Genomic DNA, 24485 nt, shown 5'->3' on the forward strand with positions numbered 1-24485 from the left:
GAGTTAACAGGCCCTGTGGTCTGTGAGTGGGAGCCTGGCCCCGGGGTATGGTTACCAGCTCTGTCGCTGACCTTGGGCATGTCCCAAATTCTCCCTGCATCTGCAGGGGGTGATTAGCTGCTCCTGCACTGCCCAGCGTTGGGAGCTGTGCAGAGTGGTGTTGGGCAAGTGTGCTGAAAGGGGATAAGCCCAGTGCAAATCTGAGGAATGATTAACCCCAGAGCGGTGCTCGCTGTGGCCTAGGCTTGCTTGCAGAGATTGCTCCCGTCTCCATGCAGTTCGTCAGGACCAGAGATGTGGGGATAACACCCGTCACTGCATCTCTCCCTCCTTCCTTCTGCTCTTCCATCTTTCCTTGTGGCTGGGGGTGACATCTAAGAGCAGAGGAGGACAGCTAGGAGCAACTCCTGAGCAAGGAGGAGGTACCCAGTTGGCTCAGGCCCCAGGGTTGGCTGGGAGTGGAAAGAGCTTATGCTTGCTTGGCTGTAGGGTAAGTCTGTCCAGGTGCTGGGCATACGGAGGTGGAAAGAATGGTTTCCAGGTGGAGAGCGTGTTTACCCAAGAGCCTCCTGTCAGGGCTGTGGAGGGTGAGGACCTATGTCCCAGTGTTAGAGGACATCTCTCCTGTCAGGAACAGAGGAAGGTCTCACCTGCAGCAAAGTGGTCCCTTCTCTTGTACCAGGATGCACCTCCCTCCCATGTGGCTGGGCCAATCCAACCTGGGTTACTCTTTTCCTAATCCATGTCCAGGAGCTGCCTTTTTCCCTCGCCCTCCTCTCTGGCTCCATGTTGCCAGTGACCTGACCCCCATCTCCCATCCCCAGCCTGGGTGTGCACAGCTCTGCCATTAATTCTGGTTAGTGCTCCAGGTGTGTGCTGGGCCACGGGGCCAGTGAGAGCTGGTGTAAAATTGCCTGTAATTACCTTGTTAGAGGCAGCGGTGGGCCTGCGCCTCTCCATTCATCCGTCATCCTGCTGCCTTTTGTCAGGCCACACCTGTCCGCTTTGTTGGGAATCATCCTGCTAAATGAGGCGCGTCACCGGGGCAGAGGTTCCCCTCCCTTCCCAGCTGGCCTTGGCACAGATTTTGCTGGCGGAGAGAGACCCAGTTGGGGCTAGCGAGACCTGTTCGTCCCCTTCTTCCCTCTGCCTCCCATGCGATGGATGGGAGGGGAGGGCTCTCTGCAGAGTCACTGCTGGTTTTGCAGTGGAAATGGTTTCTCCTTCAAGGACGTCTTGGACCTGGAGGCCTCTTCCCCAGGTACGTGGGACCTGCCCGAAGGCTGGGCAGATCCATACACTGGAGCACCTGACAACCTGGCATTTACTATAATTGAAGGCCCGGTAAAGAGCCGTTCTCTTTCCTCGCGCTACAGCCTTTTCCCCCCATCCCTGCACTCTGGGATCCTAGGGATGCACGGGAGAGGTGGCTGGAGCCTGGTCTGGTTCACAGTGCAGGCAGTGATGTGGGTCGCTGCTCCTTGCCGCTTGGCAGGGGACTAATCACGTCCCGTGGCCATGCAGGCTGTGCTGTGCCCCGGTAAGGTGTCCCCTGCTGCTGCAGCCAGCAGACCCGATCCCTTCAGTCCTGTTGCTGATGTGCTGTGCTATTTCCTAGCTGTCGCCTGAAACAGGCCCTAGGCAAGGAGGGACCCGTCTGACCATCACTGGAGAGAACCTGGGCTTGAAGTTTGAAGATGTTCGCTGGGGTGTTCGCGTTGGCAAAGTGATGTGCATCCCCATCGAGAGCGAATACATCAGCGCTGAGCAGTAAGTGTCCTGCGAGGGGTGGGCATGCGCTGTGCCTGAGAGCTGGGTACTGTGCTCCAAGTCACCTCGGTATCTAGGGAGCAGGTGCATTTGTGCTCGGCCATTGCCTGTGGCCACAGAAAACATGGGGCTAACCTGGCTGGACTGGGAGAAAAGCACCAGGTGGCTCTGCTGGCTCTGGATGGCAGTGACGAGCCCAAGGGCTTTGGGGAAGATCTCTCCAGGGCTGGCAGTAACCCAACGGTCACCGCCTTGATTTCTTTTGGCTGCTGAGACCTTCACTTGGTGTCAGATCTGTCCTTTTTTAAATCTGGCCTCTCCCAACCATGGTCCAGGGAGTATCTTGGTGCTGGGACACTGAGGGCTCCTTTCCTGCATCCTTTAGGATTGTGTGTGAAATCGGAGATGCCAGCCCAAGCAAGGTCCACGATGCCCGTGTGGAAGTGTGTATCCGGGACTGCTCCCCCAGCTACAGGGCCACATCACCCAAGAGCTTCACCTTCGTGGTAAGGCTACGTGGGATCTGCAGGAAGAGAGGTGATGCTGGGCTTTTGGGGGACAGTATCTCTGCCTCCGAGCTGCTGCTGGTTGGGTTGTTTTCCAGAAGAGAAGGAAAACTGGCCTCTCATCATTATCCCTGGGGGAAGGTGTGGGTGCTTTGGGCAAGAACTGGGTCGTTCTGGTTGAATTTCTTGGAGGCTTTCCCAGCTCTGCCTCCTTGCAGTCCTTTGGCCCTGTCAGCCTTTAACCTCTTGCCCCGCTACTGTCAAACAGCTCCCTCTCCTTTGCAGTGAGCAGCTTCCTGGGGTCCCCATCACCTGCGCAGGTGCTGGGAGAACAGGGTTTTGGTCCTTACCTCTTCAAACACTGGGATTGTTGTTTTCCTTTGACAGACGCCCACTTTCTCCCGAGTGACCCCAGCCCGGGGCCCTCTCTCCGGTGGCACCTGGATTGCCATCGAAGGAAGCCACCTCAACGCTGGCAGCAATGTCACCGTGACCATTGGGGGACGGCCCTGTGCCTTTTCATGGTAAGGGGTGCTGGGGCATGGAGGGTGGAGGAGGCCAGGAAACAGGCATGCCCCCAAGGTGGTGGGACCCACAGGTACACCGGTGGCAAGGAGCCTTTGCTGAGGAGCCAGGCACCCACTGAGAAAGCCAACCCCCGTTGGCAGCTGGAGGAATTTCTCCCTCTAAAACCTCTTTGTGTCAGAGGCTCCTGGAAGAGCCCAAAGAACGTGGATTTTTCTCTAAAAGCACAAAGCCCTGAGGCATGAAGTGGATAATTTTTAGATTAGGGATGATAATGGAGCGGCTCTTTAAATATTTTCCTGCGGTAATTACTGGTTATCAGCCCTAATCGCTGCTGTTTGCAGCAGCCACGCAATGGGAACCGTCAGGAGCTGCTCAGCCTTTCCCGGCTGCCTTTTGTTTCATTTCTTTCTTATTTTTGTTTTTTCTTCCTCTCCCTCTTTCCTCCCAGCAGCCTCACAAGGGGAGAGACGGTTGGGGTGAGGCAGGGAGCACAGCCCAGCCCCTTGATGGGCTTCCCTGCGACCTGGGCAACCCAGGGCCACACTGGCAGGCTAACCTGCAGCCTCCTGCATAGCCAGGGATGCCGATCGCCTCACCCATTGTCTGACGGTTCTTGCCTTCCTGCCCCCAGGAGGAGTGCCCGTGAGATCCGCTGCAGGACACCCCCTGGCCAGAGCCCCGGTGGGTCCCCCATCCTCATCAACATCAACCGAGCAGAGCTGAGCAATCCAGAGGTGAAGTACAATTACACGGAGGACCCCACTATCCAGAAGATTGATCCTGAGTGGAGCATCAACAGGTGAATCGAGGGGAACTGTAGCTAGCTTGCAGGGGAGCTGTGGGATGCAAGGAGCACTCTTGTCTGCATGGACCCCCTCTGTCCTGATCCATACTCCTCAATGCTGCTGCAGCAGCCGCTGGGCCATGCTCCGGGGACACGGTGAGAGGAGCGTGAGGAATGGCTTGGCACCAGGTCCCTGCTAACTCCTGGTCTGCAGTGCTCAGCCTGGCAGGGGGCAAGAGCAAAGAGCGCTTTGGATTTGCTTAATTTCAGCTTGACATTTGGCGGTGGTGAATAAAATTAAAATATTTCCCATCGGGGGATTTTTAAAATGTTTACATATTTTTCTAAAAGGTTTGAATTGGCTGGAGAGGAGGTGAAGGAATCCATTAAGCACTAGTGCCAAGGGAAACCTTCCCCAGGGTGTTGATGAGGAGCAAGCTCCTCAGGGGCATGGCCGAGCTCTCCAGGACTGTGGGGCTTTTAATGCCGAGCAATGAAGAAAGCCCTGCAGGGACCAGCCTGCCCTATCGCCCGCTCCCTGAGTGGTGGGGGAAGGGGACAGCAGGGAGGACCTCCTCCTAATGATGCTTTCCCATTGCAGACACCTGGGTTCCTTTAGCTGGAAGGCTTTGGAGCTGCATTCAGACCCCAGCCCCACTGTCTGTAGCGCTGGCAGACATAGGGTGGGGTGTTTGTATTGTTAGGCAGACTTTCTAACTCTAGCTGCCCCCTGGGTTAGCTGAGATGATTCGGTGTTAGCGAATGCCAGATCCTGCTGGCTGTGGTGATGTCTGGGTGGACTAAGCAGGTCCTGGGGGCAGTGCGATGCACGCAGGTTGGAGCAGATGGAGGTTTGGCTGACAATGATGTGTGCTTCCTTCCCAGAGCTGGGCACCCAGTGCCACAGCCGCCTCTCCTAACCTCTTGTCTCTGTGCCTCTAGTGGTGGGACGCTGCTGACTGTGACTGGCACCAACCTGGCCACCATCAAAGAGCCCAAGATCCGGGCCAAGTACTGCAGCTCTGAAAGGGAGAACGTAAGTGGTGCTGGCTGATGGTGGGGAGAGACCCAGTGCAGAGCATGAGGAGGAGGGATGCCATCCCTCTGCAACAAAGCATGTAAAGCACATCCTGTACCCATCAGGCGTGATGCCCCGAAGGGGTCATGTCCAGGGGCTGCTACTAGAAGAGAGACACTGAGGCAGTGTTCCCCCTGCAGGGTCTCAGACCATGTGTTGCCATGAGAGACGCTTGAGATATGAGAGTGGAAAAATGATGGCAGCTTTGTAGAGATCTCTGCAGGACAGTGACAGAAAGACCCTGTCCCCAGCAAGCTCCCACCTACCACTCCTCATGCTTCCACTGCAGGCAGGAGTCTCTCTTTGTCCCTGAAATGCAGCTACTTCTGGGGTGGAACGTGGCACTTGCTGATAGGGCAGGGCACAGGAAAGGTGATCTTGAGTCTAAGTCCAGTGTCCAGAGACACAGCAGAGCCACTGCTTGCAGGAGATCCTTGTGGGGTCAGATCCTGACCTCAGCTGCTGCGAGCTGGGTCTGATCTTCATGTGTGCCTCTTGCAGAACTGCACTGTATACAACGACACCACCATGGTGTGCTACGCACCCTCTATCGATAACCCCCTGCGGAGCCCTCCAGAGGTTGGTGACCGCCCAGATGAGATCGGTTTCATCATGGATAACGTCCAGGCTCTGCTGATTGTCAACACCACCAACTTTGTCTACTACCCGGATCCTGTCTTCGAGCCACTCAGCCCCACGGGGATGCTGGAGCTGAAGCCCAGTTCTCCTCTCATCCTCAAGGTAAGGCACCCTGGTCGCTCAGCCCCAGCACTCCTGTGCGCACAGCGTGTGCCCAGGGGCAGAGGGGAAGGGACATGTCCCTCAGTGGAGGGTGCTTTTTGTCTCTCCCAGGGACAGAGTCATGCACTGTGAGAGCATGAATTCGTTCCATGATGGGTCTTTCCAACGTTCCCTGTCATGTGAGAACTAACAGACTCATTCCTTGTTCCCTCAAAGGGCAGGAACCTGCTCCCACCGGCTGCTGGTAACTCCCGCTTGAACTACACTGTGCTGATCGGGGACACTCCCTGCACCCTGACGGTCTCTGAGACCCAGCTCCTCTGCGAGTCACCCAACCTCACAGGCCAGCACAAAGTCACGGTAATGCTAACGGGTCAGGTCATGGGCGTTGGGCGGGGGGTGGGCAGATGGAAACACAGGATTTCTCATTGAAGATGGGACTGTCCCTTCAGTAAAGCATGGTGGCTGGGTGCCCTGTCTTTATCCTAATGCAGGCCATGCTAAGGCTCCCGGTGCCACTCCCAGCCTCATCTGAGGCTCCCAGTGCCACTGGGCCGTCTCCCATCAGGACTCGTTAGTCTGTGGCTATGTAGGAGCAGTCCCTAGGAGCCTTCTTCCTACTCCCCGGGCATCTCTCTCCCTAATTATGTGTTTGGTAGGACCAAGTGCTTCCTCCCCTCCCTGGCATGCTCAGCCTGGCATTACTATGCCCTGGGTGGCCCTGGTTGTCCTGCCAACAACCTCCCTTCCCTGCTGGGTGCCAAGACAGAGCTGGTGCCAAGGCATCTGGGGTTTCCCACCCCTTCCCCCCAGGCCCAACTTGTGCTGTAAGTAAGGCTCTTTGTTTGTCAGGTTGTAGCACAGCAGTGCTAGTGCTCCAGGTCTGCCCAGCTTTGCGCGGTTGAAAGGGACCCGAAACAGTCCCCCCAGGCTCACCATCCGTCAGGGAACTTGCTTTACATCCCATCTGTTGTTGTGATGTTGTTTGAATGAGACATCAAGCTCTGCCTGCCCGGTGCATGCCTCGGCAGTGCAGCAGCTTGTGTTCTGCATCCCATTAAAGTGCACCGTGCTGCTCCGGACAAGCTCCCGGTGCGGCAGCCCCTGGCATTTGCCCCCGCACTTGCTGCTGTCTCCCCTCGCAGGCCTGATTGCCACCTCACTGGGCCATATCTAGTGCACTGTGCTATTTCTCTGGGCTCTGCTGCAGCTCAGCGAGGCTCTGGTGGATGCCCTGTGTTTTCCTGTCCCTCCCCTGGGCTTGAAAACTTCCCCTGGTTCTCAGTGCACTGGGGAGGGCTGCTCCACGCCCTGCATTTCAGCAGGGAGACCCGTGCCCCCTGCCTGGGCACTGACGCCAGGCCCTTTTCTTTCTCCGCGGCTCAGATTAAGGCTGGAGGGTTCGAGTTCTCCCCGGGGACGCTGCAGATCTACTCGGACAGCCTGCTGACGCTGCCTGCCATCATCGGGATCGGTGGCGGCGGCGGTCTGCTCCTCCTCATCATCATCATAGTCCTCATCGCCTACAAACGCAAGTCCCGGGATGCCGACCGTACCCTGAAGCGCCTCCAGCTGCAGATGGACAACCTGGAGTCCCGGGTGGCCTTGGAGTGCAAAGAGGGTGAGTGAGCCTCGGCCCCTCTGCCCACGGTGCACCAAGGCCAGCTGGCCCTCGTGCCCTCTACCCGGCCCTAGGTTTGAGTGGCCTCATGTGGGCTTTGGAGGGCAGCTGGGGAGGCTGTGGGCACCTGTGTCCCGAGAGATGCCACGTGTGATTTTGAGGGCTCCCTGGCTGGTCTCTGTTCAGCCGTCCCCTCCTCACCTCCCCACCCCGTGCCCCCGAGGGCGTCCCCCCTCTCGGCGCTGAGGAGCGGCCCAGCATGCGTGTCACGCGGCTCCTACGCTGACGGCGATTATCCCTTACCCTCCTCGATTAGCGGCTCTCAGTTTCCCATCTCCACCCTCTTCCTCCTCACTGCTGCCCCGAGCTGTGCGCTGTAAGCTTTGTGGGGCAGGACCTTCCTGCTTTCAGGGCCGTTTCCCTCACACTTTAACTGATCAGCTAATGTGCAGATCCTGGAGTCTCTTGTACCATCCCGAACCTCTGTGTGCTCCCACCCTTTTTCCTGCCGCCTTTCAGAGCAGGAATGAGAATGGCCAAAGCTGCGTTATCAGAGGAAACTAACTCATTTTGGGTGGGATTTGAGGATTTTCCAGTTAAGAGATTCTCCTCCGTTTCTCCAAATGTGAGAAAAGGGAACAAGAAGGGTAGAGAGGGCTGCGTACAAGCAGGCAATTGGTCTCTCGTTATGTGACAGACGGATGCTGTGAAACTGGACAGAATTCCTTGTATGATCCTGCTGATAAATCTAATTGCCCATTATCCCCCGGAGCTGGATCCTGAGGCCCCGACCCTGCCAACCACAACCAGCCCAGAGGCTGCACAAGGAACAGGCACCTAAAACAAGATAATAAAAAGGGAAAAGAAATAAAACCTCTTTGCCTTCCCAAATCCCCATCCCCAAACACGTGTGTGGATGGCAGTAGTGACAGGGAGAGGGGAGGGAGCTGGTGGAGGGGATGGTGTCTCATCTTCCACAGCTGGCAGATAAAAGGATCTGCTTTTAATTAAAAGGCACAGTCTCTTCCCTGCCTTTTCTCTTTTCTAGTCCCACTAGTTACAGATAAGATAGCACGCCTTTCAAGCTGACGGTTTGTTTTTTCTCATCAGGCTGACGAGCCTGCAGTCCTCTGCCTTGCGTGCAGCTCCCTTTAAAGTGCCATTAATTTGATTTTTCTGAGGGTTTTCTCCCCCACCTCTTTCCCTGGTGCATCTCTAGGACTTCTCACCCGTCAGCTTTTCCCTGTAGGTGCAATTAAAGGTTCAGGACCTCCCCCCCATTCCTTTCCCCTGGGAACCGCAGCTGTCTCTGCTCTGATCAGGAGGTGCTGGGCTGGGTGTGTTCAGAGCTACTCTTGAGTATTATTTAGGTCAAAATGAAACGAGGACATTCCTGTGGTTTAAGCTAATGTTTCCCCCAGAAGCTATGAGTGTGTTCAAGCCTTGCCGTTCCCGGCTGCCTGCAGGACCCTTGCGATCCTGTGAGTGCTGAGAGGGGGGATTTGAGTCCCCAGGTCCTGGCAGCAGGACTTGGCAGTGCTGTTCCCAGTTCTGCGGCCTGATTTACTCTGGGAAAATCACCTCCCCTCTCTGCAGCTCAGTTTCCCCATCTGTAAAATGGGGACAGTGGTGCTAGCCTGGCAAGGGGAGGGATGTGAAGCCAATTCATGCCTGGAAATTGCCTTGAGGGCCATCTCTCTTGGTTGCCAGGGAGAGCAGTGGAGGCTGGGTGGTAATGCTGGGTGTGGAAGAGCTCACTAGCAAAGGTCAAGCCTGGCTGGGACTCAGAGCCCTGTTACTTAATTCTGCCTTTTCCATACCAGCCTTTGCTGAGCTGCAGACTGACATTAACGAACTGACCAACGACCTGGATGGGGCTGGCATCCCCTTCCTGGACTATCGCACCTACGCCATGCGGGTTCTCTTCCCGGGAATAGAAGACCACCCTGTGCTGAAGGAGATGGAGGTGTGGTAATGTTCGTCTGTCTGTCTGTCTCTGTCATGTTTCGTGCTGGGGACGTGCCTCTCGGCTGCCTGCCCTGAAAAGGAGAGGTGATGGGGGGTGGTGCTGCTCGTCTGCCTCCATGGCAGCTTGTTCTCTCCTTTGAGCAGGAGAGTCTTGGGGGCTCCGGAGCAGGAGGGGAGTCCTCATGCCCTGAGCTTAGGGCTGCAGGGGGATGCTTTGATTCAGAGGTGGCCTTGGCCACCATGCCCGAAGTGCAGCAGGATGTTCTTCATGTGAATTGGTCCATGCAGCATCCTTCAGCTCTGTGGGGATTTAGGCCCTCCCTATCCCATGTGCTCAAAAGCGCCAGCTCCCCCCTGCCTTGAGCTACCAGGAAGGGTCTGAGCTTTGTGATTCCCCTCTCGCTGTGTAGTGAAAGCCCCTTGCCAGTGCTGGGGACTGCAGCACCTGAGGGTGATAGAGAGGACTGGGAGGGACACAGACTGGCAACGGTGGGCAGAAATATCCCATTTCCAAAGCTGAGCTCTGCCAGATACAGGGAGTGAGCCCACCCTGAGACACTGGAGGGGGCAAAAAGCAAGGAACAGAGAGACGGAGTGTTTTGGGGATGCTGGGTAAAAATAACAAAGAAAGGCAATTCCTGGAGCATCTGTGCTTGCAAGGTCTTTTGCTTGGTTGTTGCCTTGCAGGAGGCATAGAGGAAACCTAGGGGCTGGAGTACTGGGGATATACAGCCAAAATTGTTGTGCGCAGGTGGAGGTGCTGGTGGAGCCGACTTGGCCTCTCAAGTCCACCTTGCCAGGACCGCTGGCTGTACCTTCCAGCATTGCTGGTCCTGGCTTGCTTTGCAGTGGGGTGGTCCTCCTGGAGGGATGTTTCCCTGGGAGCTCTCTCCAGCTGCTGGGGAAATGCGTCTGTCTGGGTGGTGGCATTGCTTTTCAGTCTCAGAGCACCGCAACACCCAGCGATGCCTTTTCCTGGGGCTGTGCAAATCCAGTGCCAGTATGTATAGCCCGCCGGGCTGGCGCCTGCCGCTTGTCTGCAGGAGCTGGAGCAGACAGCGCTTGCTCGGAGCTGCAGCCTAGAGGCGAAGCCTGTGGCTCCTGCCAGCGTGGGCACAGACATCTTGCTGCCCTTAGGCCTCCTCCTCGTCCAGCAAGTGGACTCGGATGCTGGCCTGTTCTTCCGCAGCAGAGAGCATCTTGCCATGCGCCAGCCAACATGAGTGCAGGCCGGCCGCCGAATGGTTACTGTGCTGTCTGACATTAATATCAATATTTATATTAATATCATTGCTGCTGTCATTTTCTACGGCACTTGCTTTATTCAATTGGGTTTGTTTGATGCCTGACCAGCCACTCATTTCCAGCAGGCTTGTCCAACATCGTCTGCTTTCCTGGCTCCATTTCCCCTGTGCAGAACCCACCCTTGCTGTCCTCCCCCTGCTCCCGAAACCAGTTCCCTCTCCTTGCCTGGCTTCCCCACTGTTTAATTTAGTGCATGCAATTGCACAGCAATTGCCTTCTTGTTTGCTGGGCTGCTGAGGCCGCCCTTGATTGGAGAAGTGAGGAGGGGTGACCTTAGCTTCCCCTTGCTGCTGACCTGGCACAGTAATTAATGTTGACGTGGGCTTCACAATGTATTTAGGAGAAGTAATCGGCCCTGGTGCAAGATGCACGGTTACAAATTACAGCGTAACAAGCTCTTACCAACTGCAGGTGCACATGCTGGTGTTGTAAGCTAGCATGGCTACGGCGAGGGGATCTGGCCCTCTGCCTGGCCTGTTTCTCTAGACCCTAATCCCAGCTGTGGAGGCTGTGGGAACCCTGTTCCCATGGATTTCCCTTTGGAGCCCAGGCTTGCAACCTGCTCAGAGCCGTTGCTTGGCGTGGTGGCCAGGGACCAGTGCTCTGGGTGTGAAAATAGCACCCCCTTAGGCACAGATCTTCTTGTCTGTGCAAAAGCCTGGTTCTAGCCTCAGCTCTGTTCTTTCGCTTGAGCTTTTCCTCCAAAGGGCAAGGGAGAGGTACCAGCTGCATTCCCCGCTGTGGCAGAGCCCGATCCCTGGGACTGGAGCTGGTGTTGCCATGCTCCATGCTAACCTGTCCAGGACGGACGCCCCAGTGAATCTGAATCTGCCTGTTTGAGCCGAGCTTAGCTCTGCCTCCCTGTCTGGAGAGGGCAACCACATTGCCTCCGCAGGAGGCGGGAGCTGGAGGCAGGGTGAGCGGGGCTGGGGTTTCAGACCTCCCCAGTAGTTGACTTCCCTATGGAGAAATGCAGGGGCTACTGCTGTGGGATGCTGCTGCTGTCACAAGTTTCTACTTTCTTCCGGTCTGGGGGCAGACACTGGGCTCCGGTGAAGCGTGGGCAGATTGAGGAGCAAGGGCTTGCTGCTGCCGCCGTCTCCCCCTCCTGCTCCCCCTCCTGCTCCTCCTCCCCCTGCAGTCAAAATTCCTGGGGAGTGTTTTGGGCCAGCGCTGCGGAGGCTGCTGGCTGGCCACGCTCGCGCTCAGTCTGCACTTGCTTCCGGTGGCTCTGCGGGGACTGGCTTTGCGGGAGCTTCGGCAGGAGAGAGCGAGAGCTCACGCAGACATGTGGAAGGAGCACGGTGGAGGGGAGGAAGAGCAGGAAACCTTTCCTGACGTGGGATCTGGCCGATGCTGCATCCCTTTCCAGAGGGGAGAAGGGTGGAAACAATATCAAACTAGACATGGCAGAGCCCTGGAGAGGAAATTGCAGTGGAGAAATTTTGCATGGGCGAGAGAGCACAGGGGGTTGGGCAGGAGTTTGTGGATTTATCCCACTTCCAGCTCTCCTAATTCAAAACATCCCACTAGAAAGGTATATAGGCTCAGCCTTACCTGGGAAACAAGGTGTTAAAGTTGCAAAGGAGCAAAAAAAGCCCAAAAGAGATTAAATAAAGCAACTACAGATGTGTAAGCTTCATATAATTTAATCAGGTTTGCTTTTATTTGTCTCTTTACTCAAAGTGTAACATTAGCTATTGCAAGTGATGGGAGGGAAACAGCACTTGCTCATGCACACACTAATCTGTAGCCAAGTATTAGAGCATCATTACCAGCTCCCTTTCTTTTTAGGTTTGTAGGGGGGAGGTTCATTGCTTTGTGAGAATTTAAGCCTGATTAAATATTTAATTCAGTATTGTTCATTTATTTCTGTTACTGATCAGCAAGTTAAACACGGAGGCCCAGCCAGGCAGGGAGGCGGCGTGTCTGCGTGCACGTGGCGGGTGAGCTCAGGCATTGCCTGTGTTTGTCCTGCCTATGATGGATATTTCGCTTCCTCTTGCGTTGCCTGTCAGGGCCCCGATAAGAACGCCTCTTGTCGGACAGGACCAATTTCCCAGCTTATCGAGCTCCGGCTGCTCCGCTCACTGGAAAGGCGGCTCTGATCGCATCGTGCCATGCGATCCCTGCGTCTCGGGAGGACAGCACTCGTTTCGTTCAGCAGGCACCTCTGTGCTGCCGGCGCTGCCCGGCTCCTTGCGGAGAGAGAGCACCCTTCCCAACCCTCCTCTGCATGGCCTTAGCCACCCCAGGTGCAAGCACGGGAGCGCCCAGGTGCTACTGGTGCAACTGGGTATGCCTCCAGTGCAGCAGCGGTGCTGGAGCCACCTCTTGGGTGTTGCTGGCAGCACAGATGCACCAGGAGGGTCTTCAGAGCCGAGGAAGCCATCAGGGTCCTCGTAGATGGGGACAGCCCGTGCTGCCGTGGCACTGCTGCTCCTGGTGCTGGGGATCGCGCAGCCAAGGCAGCCGCACTCACAGAGCTCCTGTGGCACGAAACGCCCTTGCAGTGGGCCCTTGCGCTTGGTTAATACGGCGTCAGGCAGTCCGATAGTTTGATCCCCAGAGGTTTGAGACAGGGCGGGGGACTATTGCTGGTGCTTAACCTCAGGTGCCGAGTTAGCAGTGTCGGTGCATCTAGATCCCCATGTAGTCAGGAGCGAGAGACTCCCAGAGAGGGTAATTTAAAGGACTTGCGTTCCTATCGGGGCATTATCCTCTGCGCTGTGTTAATGTAAGTGAAGCCACGTGCTTGCTCACGTGGAGTCCATGGGAGGAACCCCAAGGGCAGAGGTTTGTCGCTGCCCCTTCCCTTTGGGGACCCCTCGGGGCAGGAGGAGTCCGTCCCCCGGATACTTTCTGTCTGTCCTAGTGAGGGTGCCGATGAGGGTACGCTTTTCAGTGTGACCTTTGGGTCCATGCCATGGAAATGCAGGAATGACAAGGATTGGGTGGGAAATGGGATTTTTTTTTCCTGTCCTGTGGGAAGCATCAGCTGTTGGGAAGGAGAAGTCACAACAGTGAAGAATTTCTCTGAACCAAAGAAAGACGATCCAAAGTTTTGATTGAAGTGAAATGATTTGATGTGTCAAAACCCTGTTCTTCGTTTTGAGTTGATGTTTTGAAATGAAAAGTGTTGTTTTGTCTCCAAATATCGACATGAAATGAAATTTTTCACTTATTCTCCCAATCAGGAAGACAAGGGGAAAAAAAAATCATTAAAATTGACATTTTACCACAGCGAGTCTTTTATTCAGAGGAAACTATCTTTTCTAATGGGAAAATGTTGTATGTAAAAAATGTTCATTTCTTTGGTCACTGCTGACCAGAGCTAGGCTAATGAAGGCAGTGTAGCGATGAAAGGATCCCAGTCCAGTCCCTGCCAGGCAGTACAGAACCAAGTACATCCTGAATTACAACCTCGGCTGTCTCGGAAGTAAGGGGAATATTTCAGTCTGTCTAGAGTGGTGGAGACCCAGGTTTCCACTACGGCTCGTTTCCCTGTCTGAAATGCATACCCCAAAACCAGGCAGTTTTGCTATCTGTGGAGCTTAATATTTTGGCCTTATTTGCTTTATGGGTGGTAAAAAGGGGCAAGTGGTCAGTCTGTGCACTATCCAAAGGGCACGTTGTAGGGTCTCAGATGAGATTTGACCTTTTTGTTAGTTGAAATAGAAAACTGTAATTTGTGTGTGTGTCTCAGAGATGAAGTGCTGTATGTATGAGAAGTGCGTATGTGTGTGCATGCACACGTGTGAGGGTGAGAGTCTTTGTATGCAAGTGTACACGGTGGTGCCATGAGACTGTGCAGCTTGGCACTTAGCACAGGTTATATAGTAGATAATACTTCTGGAAGAAACTGAAGCTGTTTACCAAAGAGGGAGCTTAATAGTATAGAGAGAGTAAAGCCAGCTTCTTTTTTACCCTTTTCCATGTCCCTAGAGCGGGACAGACTTTGTGGGCAGCAAATTTAAAGTACCCTACAGAAAATGCCTCTAAAGACAACACAGAGTGAACTGTGGTGCTCACTGTGGCAAGGTGCCCAGGAGGTCGCCTGGGGACATACATTGCCAGCCTTCGATAGTGCCTCCCTTTTGACGGAAAGGGCTCAAACCTTCATCTCTGTGATGTGAGGCAGCCGCTAAGTGGCCGGGATAGGAAGACCAAGACTGTCTTCACGGAGTAGAGAGGCAGGGCATGCTGGCTCCCCTGGGTGATAATTCCCCCATGCCCTGAAGCACCCACGGCAGCTGCTGCTGGAGGATGCTGTGGGGATATCTGGTGTGCTGACTGGTATTTCTGGATTCCCTGTGATATAATTTTGTGACATCCTGGCGGTGCATGTCCAGATGAGTGTTTCTAAGTTCACCACGTTTGGGGGAGGAGAGTGAGTCCAGGTCTTGTGAGGCTCAGCCACCACCACCTTCTCATCGCCATCGCCCTTGTGCTTATCTCCTGGCTTTGCTTTCCCCTGCAGGTGCAGGCAAACGTGGAGAAGTCCTTGACCCTCTTTGGGCAGCTCTTGAACAAGAAGCACTTCCTGCTGACCTTCATTCGCACCCTGGAAGCACAGCGGAGCTTTTCCATGCGGGACCGTGGCAATGTGGCCTCCCTCATCATGACGGCACTGCAGGGGGAGATGGAATACGCCACGGGGGTACTGAAGCAGCTTCTCTCTGACCTCATCGAGAAGAACCTGGAGAGTAAGAACCACCCCAAGCTGCTCCTGCGCAGGTGAGCATCCATGCAGGAAGCGTGGGGTGCCACGGGGAGCATGGAGCTGTGCTCTGGGGGCACGGGGCAGTGGGCAGCGAGGCAGCTGCCTCGTGGCGCAACAGGTCTGTTTGCTGGTCTTGTTATGGGTCTCCCGTGTTTCCTCCAGGCCAAATTTTGCCAGCCAGCACGTGCGCAGCCAACCCTCTTGTGTGCAAGCACATGGGTTGGTGTCCTTTAGGGATGCAGTCAGTGACGCTGGTGTTGGCTGTGGCAAAATTTGCTGCGCTGGACCCATGGTAAAGCATTTCCTTGCCTGTATGCGAGTGATGCTTTGAGATGCTGCACAGTGAGGCAGGAGCGTGGGGAGCAGGACCACCCTGTCCAGCTATGGCGATGCTCAGGAGCAACACTGAGGAGGTTCTCGCCCCAGTTTGGCTCGTACGTGTGCACGCATGTTGGGGAGGCGGCAGCAACGGCTCTGCAGCTGACGGCTGCGTGGGCTGGAGCAGGGAGGATGCTGGCTGGTGTCAAGCACTGCAGTGAGGCAGTGCTTGTCACTGCAGCAACGCTCCTGTCTGCGCTCGCCTCTCCAGGTGATCACCTGGCTCCCCATGTCTCCCAGCACGTGAGGTGGTTCTCGCTTTTCCCCTCGCCTGCAAACAGCCTTGCGGCGGCCTCGCTGTCAGGGTCTTCTGGGGGGATCGCTCCGTGAGCTGGCTGTGGGCAGAGGCGCTCCTTTCCCTGCTGCCTTTTGGCACCTGCCCACCTTGCAGGGCACATGGGGGTTTTCCTGCGAAAGCTGAACAGATCCTTGCAAGCAGGGAGTCTCGCAGGGGCTGGAGGAGAGCGCGAGCAGGAGGCAGCGTGCCAGGCTCTGCCGTGTGTCTGCCTGGTCCATCAATATTTAACGATAGCTCTGAGCTCTCCTTCATCATGGCCTGATGAATATTGAAAGATACACCGAGTGCTGAACAAAAACAATTAATAAGCTCCACCAACCCTGCTTGAGGCCCTCCCTGCTGTCCTCCTCTCCCGTTGCATGCCGCGCCGTGCCTCCTGATCTCTCTGCTGCCACTGTCATGGTGCCGCCAGCCTCCAGGGTAGATCTGCAATCCCTGTCCCTGTGGCGGGGAAGACTGAGGGCCATGGAGTTAGCACGACGCCAGAAGAGCTTATGGAAAGCATGACGTCTTTCAAAGGCCAGCCAATATTCGTGGCAGAGCCAGACCAGACAGAGCATGTTGGGGAGATTTCTGGATGCAGGTGCAAGCAGTTCCCAGTTATGTCCCAGGTACCTTTCCTCAGCCTGTCTGTTTAGGCACATCTCTCTCTGCTTCACTTGTCACCTACATCCCAAGGGTAGTGTGCGGAGTCCTTAATTTCTTACTTATTAGAAATGTACCGGGGGCGGGGGGTGGAATAGACCACAGACAGCCGCAAAAGGAGCGGGACCTGGAGCTGCCAACCTGTATGTCCTTCATCCCTGCTCCCTGAGCACATTCTTCTAACTATCCCTCTCCTATTTACTGATGATAACAGGCTTCGCTGAAATATTTTAAACTCAATTTTCAACTCCTCGGTCTCTCAGAGCATCACAAAGCTGCAGCCATCAGAACAAAACTCTGGAATTAAGCGAATTAATAAAATATAAATAAGAGGCAGTGCACTGAGGCCAGCAGCGGTGGTGCCTGAGCCGTGGGAGCAGCACGAGGGTAGATCCAGCGAGAGCTGGGCAGCCCGAGGAGGGTCAGCCCCAAGTAGTGTTGCTTGGAGGCCCGTCGCACGTGGAGCTGTGGGAAGCTTCAGACAGGCACGAGGTCCCCAGGCCAGGACCTTGCTTCTGCCTCCCCTTGTAACATTTAAGGAAGAGACTTGGCTCTTCCTGCGGCCACGGCACTGAGCCAGTGGAGTTCAGGGCTGCTCTTCCTCCATCCTTTTGATTAGCCCTGCTGCTGGGTGCGAGAATGTACTTAACTGCCCAGAGCAACGGGATTAACATTGATCTAACTGGGGAGAGCTGTTATTTATTTATTTCATTATTGGATAATCCCCCCGTTGCTGTGGCATCTGGCTCTATCACAGATGAAGACAAACATCCGCTGGAGTCTGGGCCATAGCACCGGCTCGCCGGAGGAGCTGCGAAAGCTAACTTGAGATGAATATTATGGGCTTATCCATAAAGGACCTCGTTTGGGAGCAGGGGAGGACGTCTGTTGAGTAGCTTCAGTCCGCCCCTTCCCTTGGCTGTCTCCCCACGTCCTTTTCCTTGTCTCTTTTTTCTTCCTCTTGATGGATTAATCTTTCCTGACAGGGAGCAGGAAGGCTTCCCTCCTCTAGAAGTTCAGGTAATACCATCCCCTAATGGTTTAAGGAGGACTGTACTGTTCTGGGAGGGCAAAAAGAGCTAAGCCCATTAGCACAAGAGAAAGGCTTGGAAAGGTCCGTACGACCCCAAGTGAGGTTGAATGAACTCTGGGAAAGTGGATTTCCTATCCAAACCATCTGCTGCCAGGAATTGTTCTGTCCTGTCTCCCCTGCACAGCATTGCCTTTGTCTCACAGGGAGGCCTCTTGGTGGCTCCGAGATTCAATTTCTTTTTGGTTTTTGTTTCTTGAATTGACTTGCTTCTCTCCATTCCCCTGGTGTTACAGGAATGCAGCTATGCTCTTGAGGTCATTAGCATTGCTTGTGCTTTTGTGAGCATCTGCATTTGAAAGTGGCTGATCTGATGATTAATGGATGGATAAGCTGAACAAGCATAACTGGAGAATTTCAGGGAGGACTGCCTGATTTTTTTTTTTTTTATTTTAAAAGGAGTGAAAGTGACTTTAAAAATAATGGACTTGTTAAGGTGAATTTTAATCCTGTGGCAGCATGGCCAGCCTGTGGTGCAGAGACAGGCACCTTAAGCAGTCCTCATAGGCCCTCATGATACACTTGGGTCCTCTTGTCACCTTCAGCTCCTTCCAGGCTTGGCCGTTCCCCCTCCTCTGCTGCTGTGGCAGCGAGTCCAAGCTGCAGCACCACCACCTTGCGGTCCCCACACCCTGTTTGTACCTGCTATGCCTAATGCTATTCCCACTTGACCCTGCTCTTCCTCCTTGGAACACGGTGTCTTTGCTAGTGTGGCGGAGGCAGCAAGCTGAGTGGTGATGGCATGACACTCCAGAATAGGCACAGCAACTCCCCTGAACCTTACCTGCCAGAATGCTTTGAAGGACAGTGCAGTCTGGACTAAACCATACCTTTGGGAAACAAGAAGACAATATGTAGATTTTCTGAAGGCAGTTTTGGCTGCTTTCTTCAACTGCATCTCCAAGAGCAACTGAGAAGCACTGCTCCATTTTTAAGCTCCTTTTGGAGAAGGCAGTTGCAACATCATTTACTGCAAACTCCTACATCACTGTCCCACCCCTAGGAGACACACAAAGACCAGGGATTTCCACCAAACCGGCAAGGAACAGGCTCTAAGGGTTAAATGCCAAGCCTGTTAGAGGGTCTTTGCACAGTGCTCTAAAGGTGCCTGGAAAACATCTCGAGTTTCCAAACATTGGCTGTTATTCCCTCATCCTTTTAATCCCCTTGTTTTCAGCTGAATTAGCACTGGGGATAAATCTGACCTGAAATACTGGGATCAAAATCACCAGTTCTAAAGCCAGTGGTCATTTTATCCATGGGCTGCAGCCATTTGAGTTGATCATCTTCCAAAAGACTCAAAGGCCCTCAATACCAAAACTTGAGCGATGGCTGCAGACGCTGGTTCTCCATGGACTGCGGCCCTCTCTGCCTTGCAGGGCTCTGCATTCCTGCCTGAGAGCCACCAGATCCAGGTCCAAGGGTGAGGAAGCAGGGTGGAGCGAGGGTGCAAAGCCTCATCTCCCAAAGCTTCACCACCACCACCGAGTGCCAATAACTAAGTGTCTTCTCCTCCAGCGTTTTTTTTTTTTTTTTTTTTGAACAGACCTTGCACACAGAGCTGGGCCAGTTTGGGATGGGAAAAACTTTCTTTATCTCTCCATTGTTCATGGTGATTATCCTTGTTCCACTGTTGGGTCCTGGGTTTAGGAGCCGTAGGGATTAAGGGCTTCTTTGGGTGCTGCTGGGAAGTCCCATGTGACCCAGTAGTGGTGTAGTGGCAATGCTGGTACATTTCAGGACAGCAGTGTCATTGAGTGCATTGAGTGAGCTAGTCAGAGCAGCAACTCCCAGGTGGGAGAGATGGGTTTTCAGGTAGATCAGACACTTGGCAATTTAGGATGAGGTGCTCCTTTTCGTGGGAACAGAGATTAGGGTCTGACCTTTCCTGGCAATCTCAGCTCTTCCTTTCAGCTCATACTTTTCCTTTACGGGGGAGCTTGAAGTAGGTTTGATGACTTTCACTTAGCTTGAGTTTCTCGTACATTTCTCCTTCCGTGGAGGGAAGTGCCTGTTTCCAATGGGACATGATAAAAGAAACAAATTTCATGTAAGTAGAAGCTACCAAGGGATAGGTAGAAAGCTGATCATCCGATGGACTTCCATGGGACAATATCATTCTCCTCTCTCTCTGTTCTCTAAATATGCTGGAGACCAATTTGCTTCTCCTTCCTGGAGAGCTGATGTGGCTCAGCATTGCAGGTGGGCAGGCTTATCACTGCCCAGCTCTTTATGAGTTAGCAAGAGCCACCTTTAGATCTTTTTCCTAGTAACTACTAGAGCTTTTGCTCTCTACTTATGCCCCTTTGCTTTCAGCTTCCTGCCTTTCCAGGTCTGACCTTTTAAAGCCAAAGAAAATTTAGCCAAGGTCCGAGGCTGAGTTTGCTGTGGGAAACATCAGAGACCTTCAGTATACTCTCCTGACAGCTTTGTTCTCTGCCTCCTCTACAGAACGGAGTCAGTGGCAGAGAAGATGCTGACGAATTGGTTCACGTTTCTCCTGTACAAGTTTTTGAAGGTGAGTTTGGATGGGGTTGCTAACCCAGTGTGGGAGGGAAGGTGGGTTCCTATCTTGCTGCCACGAGGCAATGTGTTATGCAGAGCTTGGGCTTGATCTGTGGGAACAACATTATTTCTGAGCTCTGCTATTCCCTTGTGGAGTACAGATCACTTCCAGGCCTCAATTTCCTTCCTTTATTTCTGAAATATGATTAGTGATTCTGGCTCACCTTCTGGGGATGTAGCTGAGATTGAGAAATGAAATCCAGTCCTGTTTGCTTAATGTATAGTGTTTTTGAGATCTTCGTGAAAACAGTGCCTGGAGAAAGACCAGATTTGTAGCAACTCAGCTGAGTCTTGAATCCCTTATGAGTGGATCTCTGCTCCTTCCTCCTTGCCTTTGCATGTTTAAATCTGGGGAAAAGCCCCAGGATTTGCCCCCTCTGAAGACATGACTGTGGCTGAAGGGTTTTTGCCACTCTTTTGAATTGTAATTTGATGTGCTGCACTCCCCAGTTAACACTGCTGCTTTTCCTTCATGTCTTTTAAAACTGAGGCTCTTTGGTAGGGGAATATCTTCTCCCGGGCGTCTGTGCTTCTCCTGTTTATTCCCCTAGCAAGGCTGCCACCAGCAGCCCTGCAGGTTATATTGCTGTAGCTGCAGCCTGTGGGTCCTCGACTGTCCTTGCGGTGCTTTGGGATCAAATGGGCTGGATGGATGGCATTTGTGGACTTGCTGCTGGTTTGTCAATCAGCAGAGCCGTTTCTTGGGATCTCGCCTGGCGTCAGCTCAGCAAGGCTGGGTGGCGCGCAGCCGTTTTGTGGGATTTCATCCCTCATTAAGATAAAGAGGGTTTGAACCATTTCCAGCCGAGAGATGAGAGTGAGCAGGAGTCTGTGCAGAACTCAAGTGATCGTCAACGAGAGGTGATTTATAATATCACTTACACGCACTTGGCTTTTTGCCTCTGTCGAGGGATAGCCTGTATCTATAAAAATCTAGCTGTAGCGTATAGCGGAGATTGCTTTCCAGGGGTGGAGAGGAGAAAAGCTGTGCCATTCATAGGGAGATTTCAAACTCCGTGCATCCTCTTCATGCCACACCTTTGCCCGGTGGGGCATCCCTCTCCCCCTTGCTATGGCAGCGCCAGATACGATGAGTTAGGACCTTGCAGCCCACTCCCAGGGGGCAAATGGGCCGAGCAGGGGGTTGGATGTCCCTTTGGGAGAGATGCTGGGTGATCTCCAAGGAGGAAGTGGGAGCTGTCAGCTCGGGAGGTGTCACTGGATGTGTTCCCGCTGGTGACTTACTCCAGCAGTGATGGTAGCAGATGGCCTGGGCAACTCTGTGGGATCTGGGGGACAGGGAAGAGTAGTTCTCATTGCAGCTAAACTCCCTCAGGACCTCCTGAAGTGGGCAAGACTATGCTTTGGCAGGGCAAAACACAGCATGTGTCCCAACACTCGAAGGGGCCTTTGGGGACCTTGCTGGTTTTGTGTGCATGTTCTAACTACCTTGTCCTCCCTGGCTGGCCTGAGCCCAGTTGTCAGAACACTGGGGCATCTTAATCTCCTTTGGAAGCTGCTTTGGACTGATGAATTTACCATCACTCTCCTACATTGGTTGTTGTATAGCCCTGTCCTCCTTCAGAGAGCATGCTGAGCACGTTGCCCCTGGTGGGATAGGTCTGAGAATAAGGAATAGCAGGACGATAGGGACATGGTGACAAGACCAGGGCACTTTCTCTTTGTAAAGTACTTGGCTAAGCCAAGGCATTGGCAGGGAAAATTGCCCCCAGCCTCCGCAGGTTAGTAACAGGAGCAAGAATCTGTTGGAGGTATGTAATTATGAGAGGAATATATGCAGAGGGCTTGGACGAAGCTGCTGGCAGTGAGATTCATTATGCTGGGAATCACCTTCCCAGGGAAGTGGCTGAAACTTCATTGCTTCAGTCACTCAGATTAGACTGGAAGAGGCTTGAGAATGCGTTCGTGGGCCTCTCTTGGGTTGACGTCACCAGAGGAGACCCACAGGGCCTTTTCCATCTCTCTCCTGGCGATGAGGATCACAGGTGGTAACAAAAGCGGGAGAAATCCATGTACTGGATGGAGCAGGTATCGCGGCAGACAGTTTGCCAGCAGGGAAACATATGCCTTGCACCAAACCGCAGTAATTGTGCATGTAAATGAGGCAGGGCGGACGTGCCTGGGTCCATGTGTGCCCAGCTGCCAGCTCGCCTCTCAGCAGACCTGCCCATGCGGGTGCCTGGAGCTGGGCTCGGCGTGCTGCCAGGGAGCACTGGCGCCCAGACTTCTGTAACTTTGTCCCAAGGAGAGCTCGCCTCGTGTCCGGCACCATGGGACCCTGCTCCATGAGTACCCGCAAAGCGGTGACGCAGAGGGGGAGAGCCCTCAAGGGCCGCTCTAGCATTGCGGGAAGTGCAGGGTGACGTGAGCTGGCCAGCGGTTCAAGCACATATTGTTCGCTGGACGTGCGGTTCGGCAGCGTGGAGCGTGTTTGAGGGCAGGGGTCCAGGCACTGCTCCTTCCTTCCCGAGGCCTGAGATGAAGGCAAGGCAGCGGATTGCAATCAGCAAGGCCTGGCGCTTTCGTTGGGCCCTGTAGTAGCATTTATCAGACTCTTAATGAGACACCCTGGGGAAAGGGAGAGGGATAAATCGAGACAAGCACTGAAAAATGCACAATATTAGGTGCCTGATGAGCTAAATCTAGTCAATAAGACACTTTGAGTGTTAGCTGGCTTGCCTCAGCCTGCCTAAGGCCTGCTTCTCACGTACCAACACACACATGTGCATGCGTCTGTGCTGTGCACAGGGGCTGGTGCAGATCCCCTCCTCCAGCTACTTGCATGGAGAGGCTCCCCCAGAGCCTTGTTCCTTGGTTATTCCCCCTCGAGGTGAACAAATTCCATGCAGGGGCTGGCAAAGAGCATGGAAACAGTCATGTTTGGCTTTTGATCAGCCAGCAGGGTGGCCTGTCCCAGGCCTTAAAGGTCCCCTCTCATATCTCACCCTACAGAGATCATCGCGGGGCTTCCACCTGGCTCACGTCAAAAACCAGGCACCAGTTTCTCCAGTCAGCTTTCATTTTCATGGTCTCTGACTGTGTCAGGGATGTGCCCTAAACTGTTCTCATCTGATTGATAGCGACTCAGTATGCTGTGGCCCATGGCAGCATCTCGGTCCAGGTCCTCGAGGGCTGCCCAGGGAGAGCCCACTTCCCCGCTCAGTGCTCCCAATCCATCCCTCTGTGCTGCAGCGCTCTGCAGTGAGGACAAGGCCAAAAGGGGCTATGGCCTTGTTGAAGATACTTTATATCCTTGGTTCACTGTCTGCCAAAATCAGATGAGAGAGTGATAGGGAATGGCAAGGTCCAGCCAGCTGACAGCAGACAGTGAGGTTGGGAGTGAGGTTTGGGAGATGGGCAGGATGTTAAGAGCAGGGACTGGGACAGATAGGGAAGCCAAGTGGAGAGAGGCTGTAATGTGGAGGATGTGCAGAGGACAGAGTGGCCATTTCCATTGAGACGAGGATGCCTGACAGATTGGAGGGAGTCCAGGATCCATGGATAGATCCTGGGGACTGCAAGAGCAACAGAAAGCCAGCATGGTGCTGGGGAAGTGACCATGACTGCGAATGCCTCTGCTCCCTCTGGGGAAGCTGTGGAGCCTTGTAAGGCCACATCTCACCCTCGAATCCAAAATGAGGTTTATCCTGCATCAGCCAGGCCAGTGTTTGAGCAGTAGAAGAGGTAATGCCGAGACGCTTGGCGAACAGCTGGATCCCTGGCAGTGAGATGTGGCCAGATCAGCAGACCTCTCCTGTGGTTCACACCCTCCTTGTCAGCATTTGGTGTCACGGGTGGCGAGAGGGATGTGTGACGCCAACCAGACCAGTGCTCAGGATGTTTTTTGAAGACATTTGGCCCTGGTAATGAGTCCTTTCAAACAGCAGACTGGATGCCATGCTCCCATGCAAAGCCAGGCACCAGGGCTGCCCAGGAGAGGGGAAGTCTGTGGGCTGAGAAGAGAGCAGGTGATCAAGATGTGACTGGGAAGGCTGCTCCAATTTTATTTTTCATCTGTGCCACTTTCCCCTGCTGGAAGTTTGACAAGGAGCTTTTATAAGTGAAAAAAGGAAGCGACTCCTGATCTTTACGCTGTGGCTAGAGGAGCCAGCTCAGGCTGCTTGGGAACGCCACTCGGGTTTATTGCTTTGTGGTCAGTCTGATGCTTTCACGTTGCAAGACAGCTATTAATAAGCAGCGTAGCACCCACCCTGGGTCTCTTTCTCCCTCTCTCACTTTTCCAAGCTGATTTAATGAAGCCAAGTTTGCAAATGAAACATAATTTCAAAGACAGGCATGTTGTCGGAAGGTCTGGGGATGATGTATGCCTGTTCTTGCTCGTTAGCAGCTGTCTCTTTAATTACCGCAGATGCTAACGAGATGCTAACAGCATATGGTGACAGGGAGAGCAGCCGCACTTTGCACCAAAGAACAATTTATTTGTGAGGCGGCCGGGAGGGAGGG

At 53.9% G+C, this 24485-nt stretch overlaps 1 protein-coding gene across 1 annotated transcript in view; it reads left to right on the forward strand.

The window, feature by feature from the left end:
• The window catches only part of PLXNA1 (plexin A1), a 165309-nt gene that overhangs the window by 123821 nt on the left and 17003 nt on the right, over nt 1-24485 (forward strand). The window contains exons 13-23 of the mRNA XM_068906774.1: nt 1619-1770; nt 2156-2276; nt 2664-2800; nt 3436-3603; nt 4531-4624; nt 5168-5407; nt 5624-5767; nt 6794-7028; nt 8852-8994; nt 14782-15038; nt 19887-19953. Of these exons, the coding sequence (XP_068762875.1) occupies nt 1619-1770; nt 2156-2276; nt 2664-2800; nt 3436-3603; nt 4531-4624; nt 5168-5407; nt 5624-5767; nt 6794-7028; nt 8852-8994; nt 14782-15038; nt 19887-19953 (1758 nt within the window). The remainder of the gene's footprint in view (nt 1-1618; nt 1771-2155; nt 2277-2663; nt 2801-3435; nt 3604-4530; nt 4625-5167; nt 5408-5623; nt 5768-6793; nt 7029-8851; nt 8995-14781; nt 15039-19886; nt 19954-24485) is intronic.

This window comes from Struthio camelus, chromosome 14, assembly GCF_040807025.1.
Source record: "Struthio camelus isolate bStrCam1 chromosome 14, bStrCam1.hap1, whole genome shotgun sequence".
Lineage (NCBI taxonomy): Eukaryota > Metazoa > Chordata > Aves > Struthioniformes > Struthionidae > Struthio > Struthio camelus.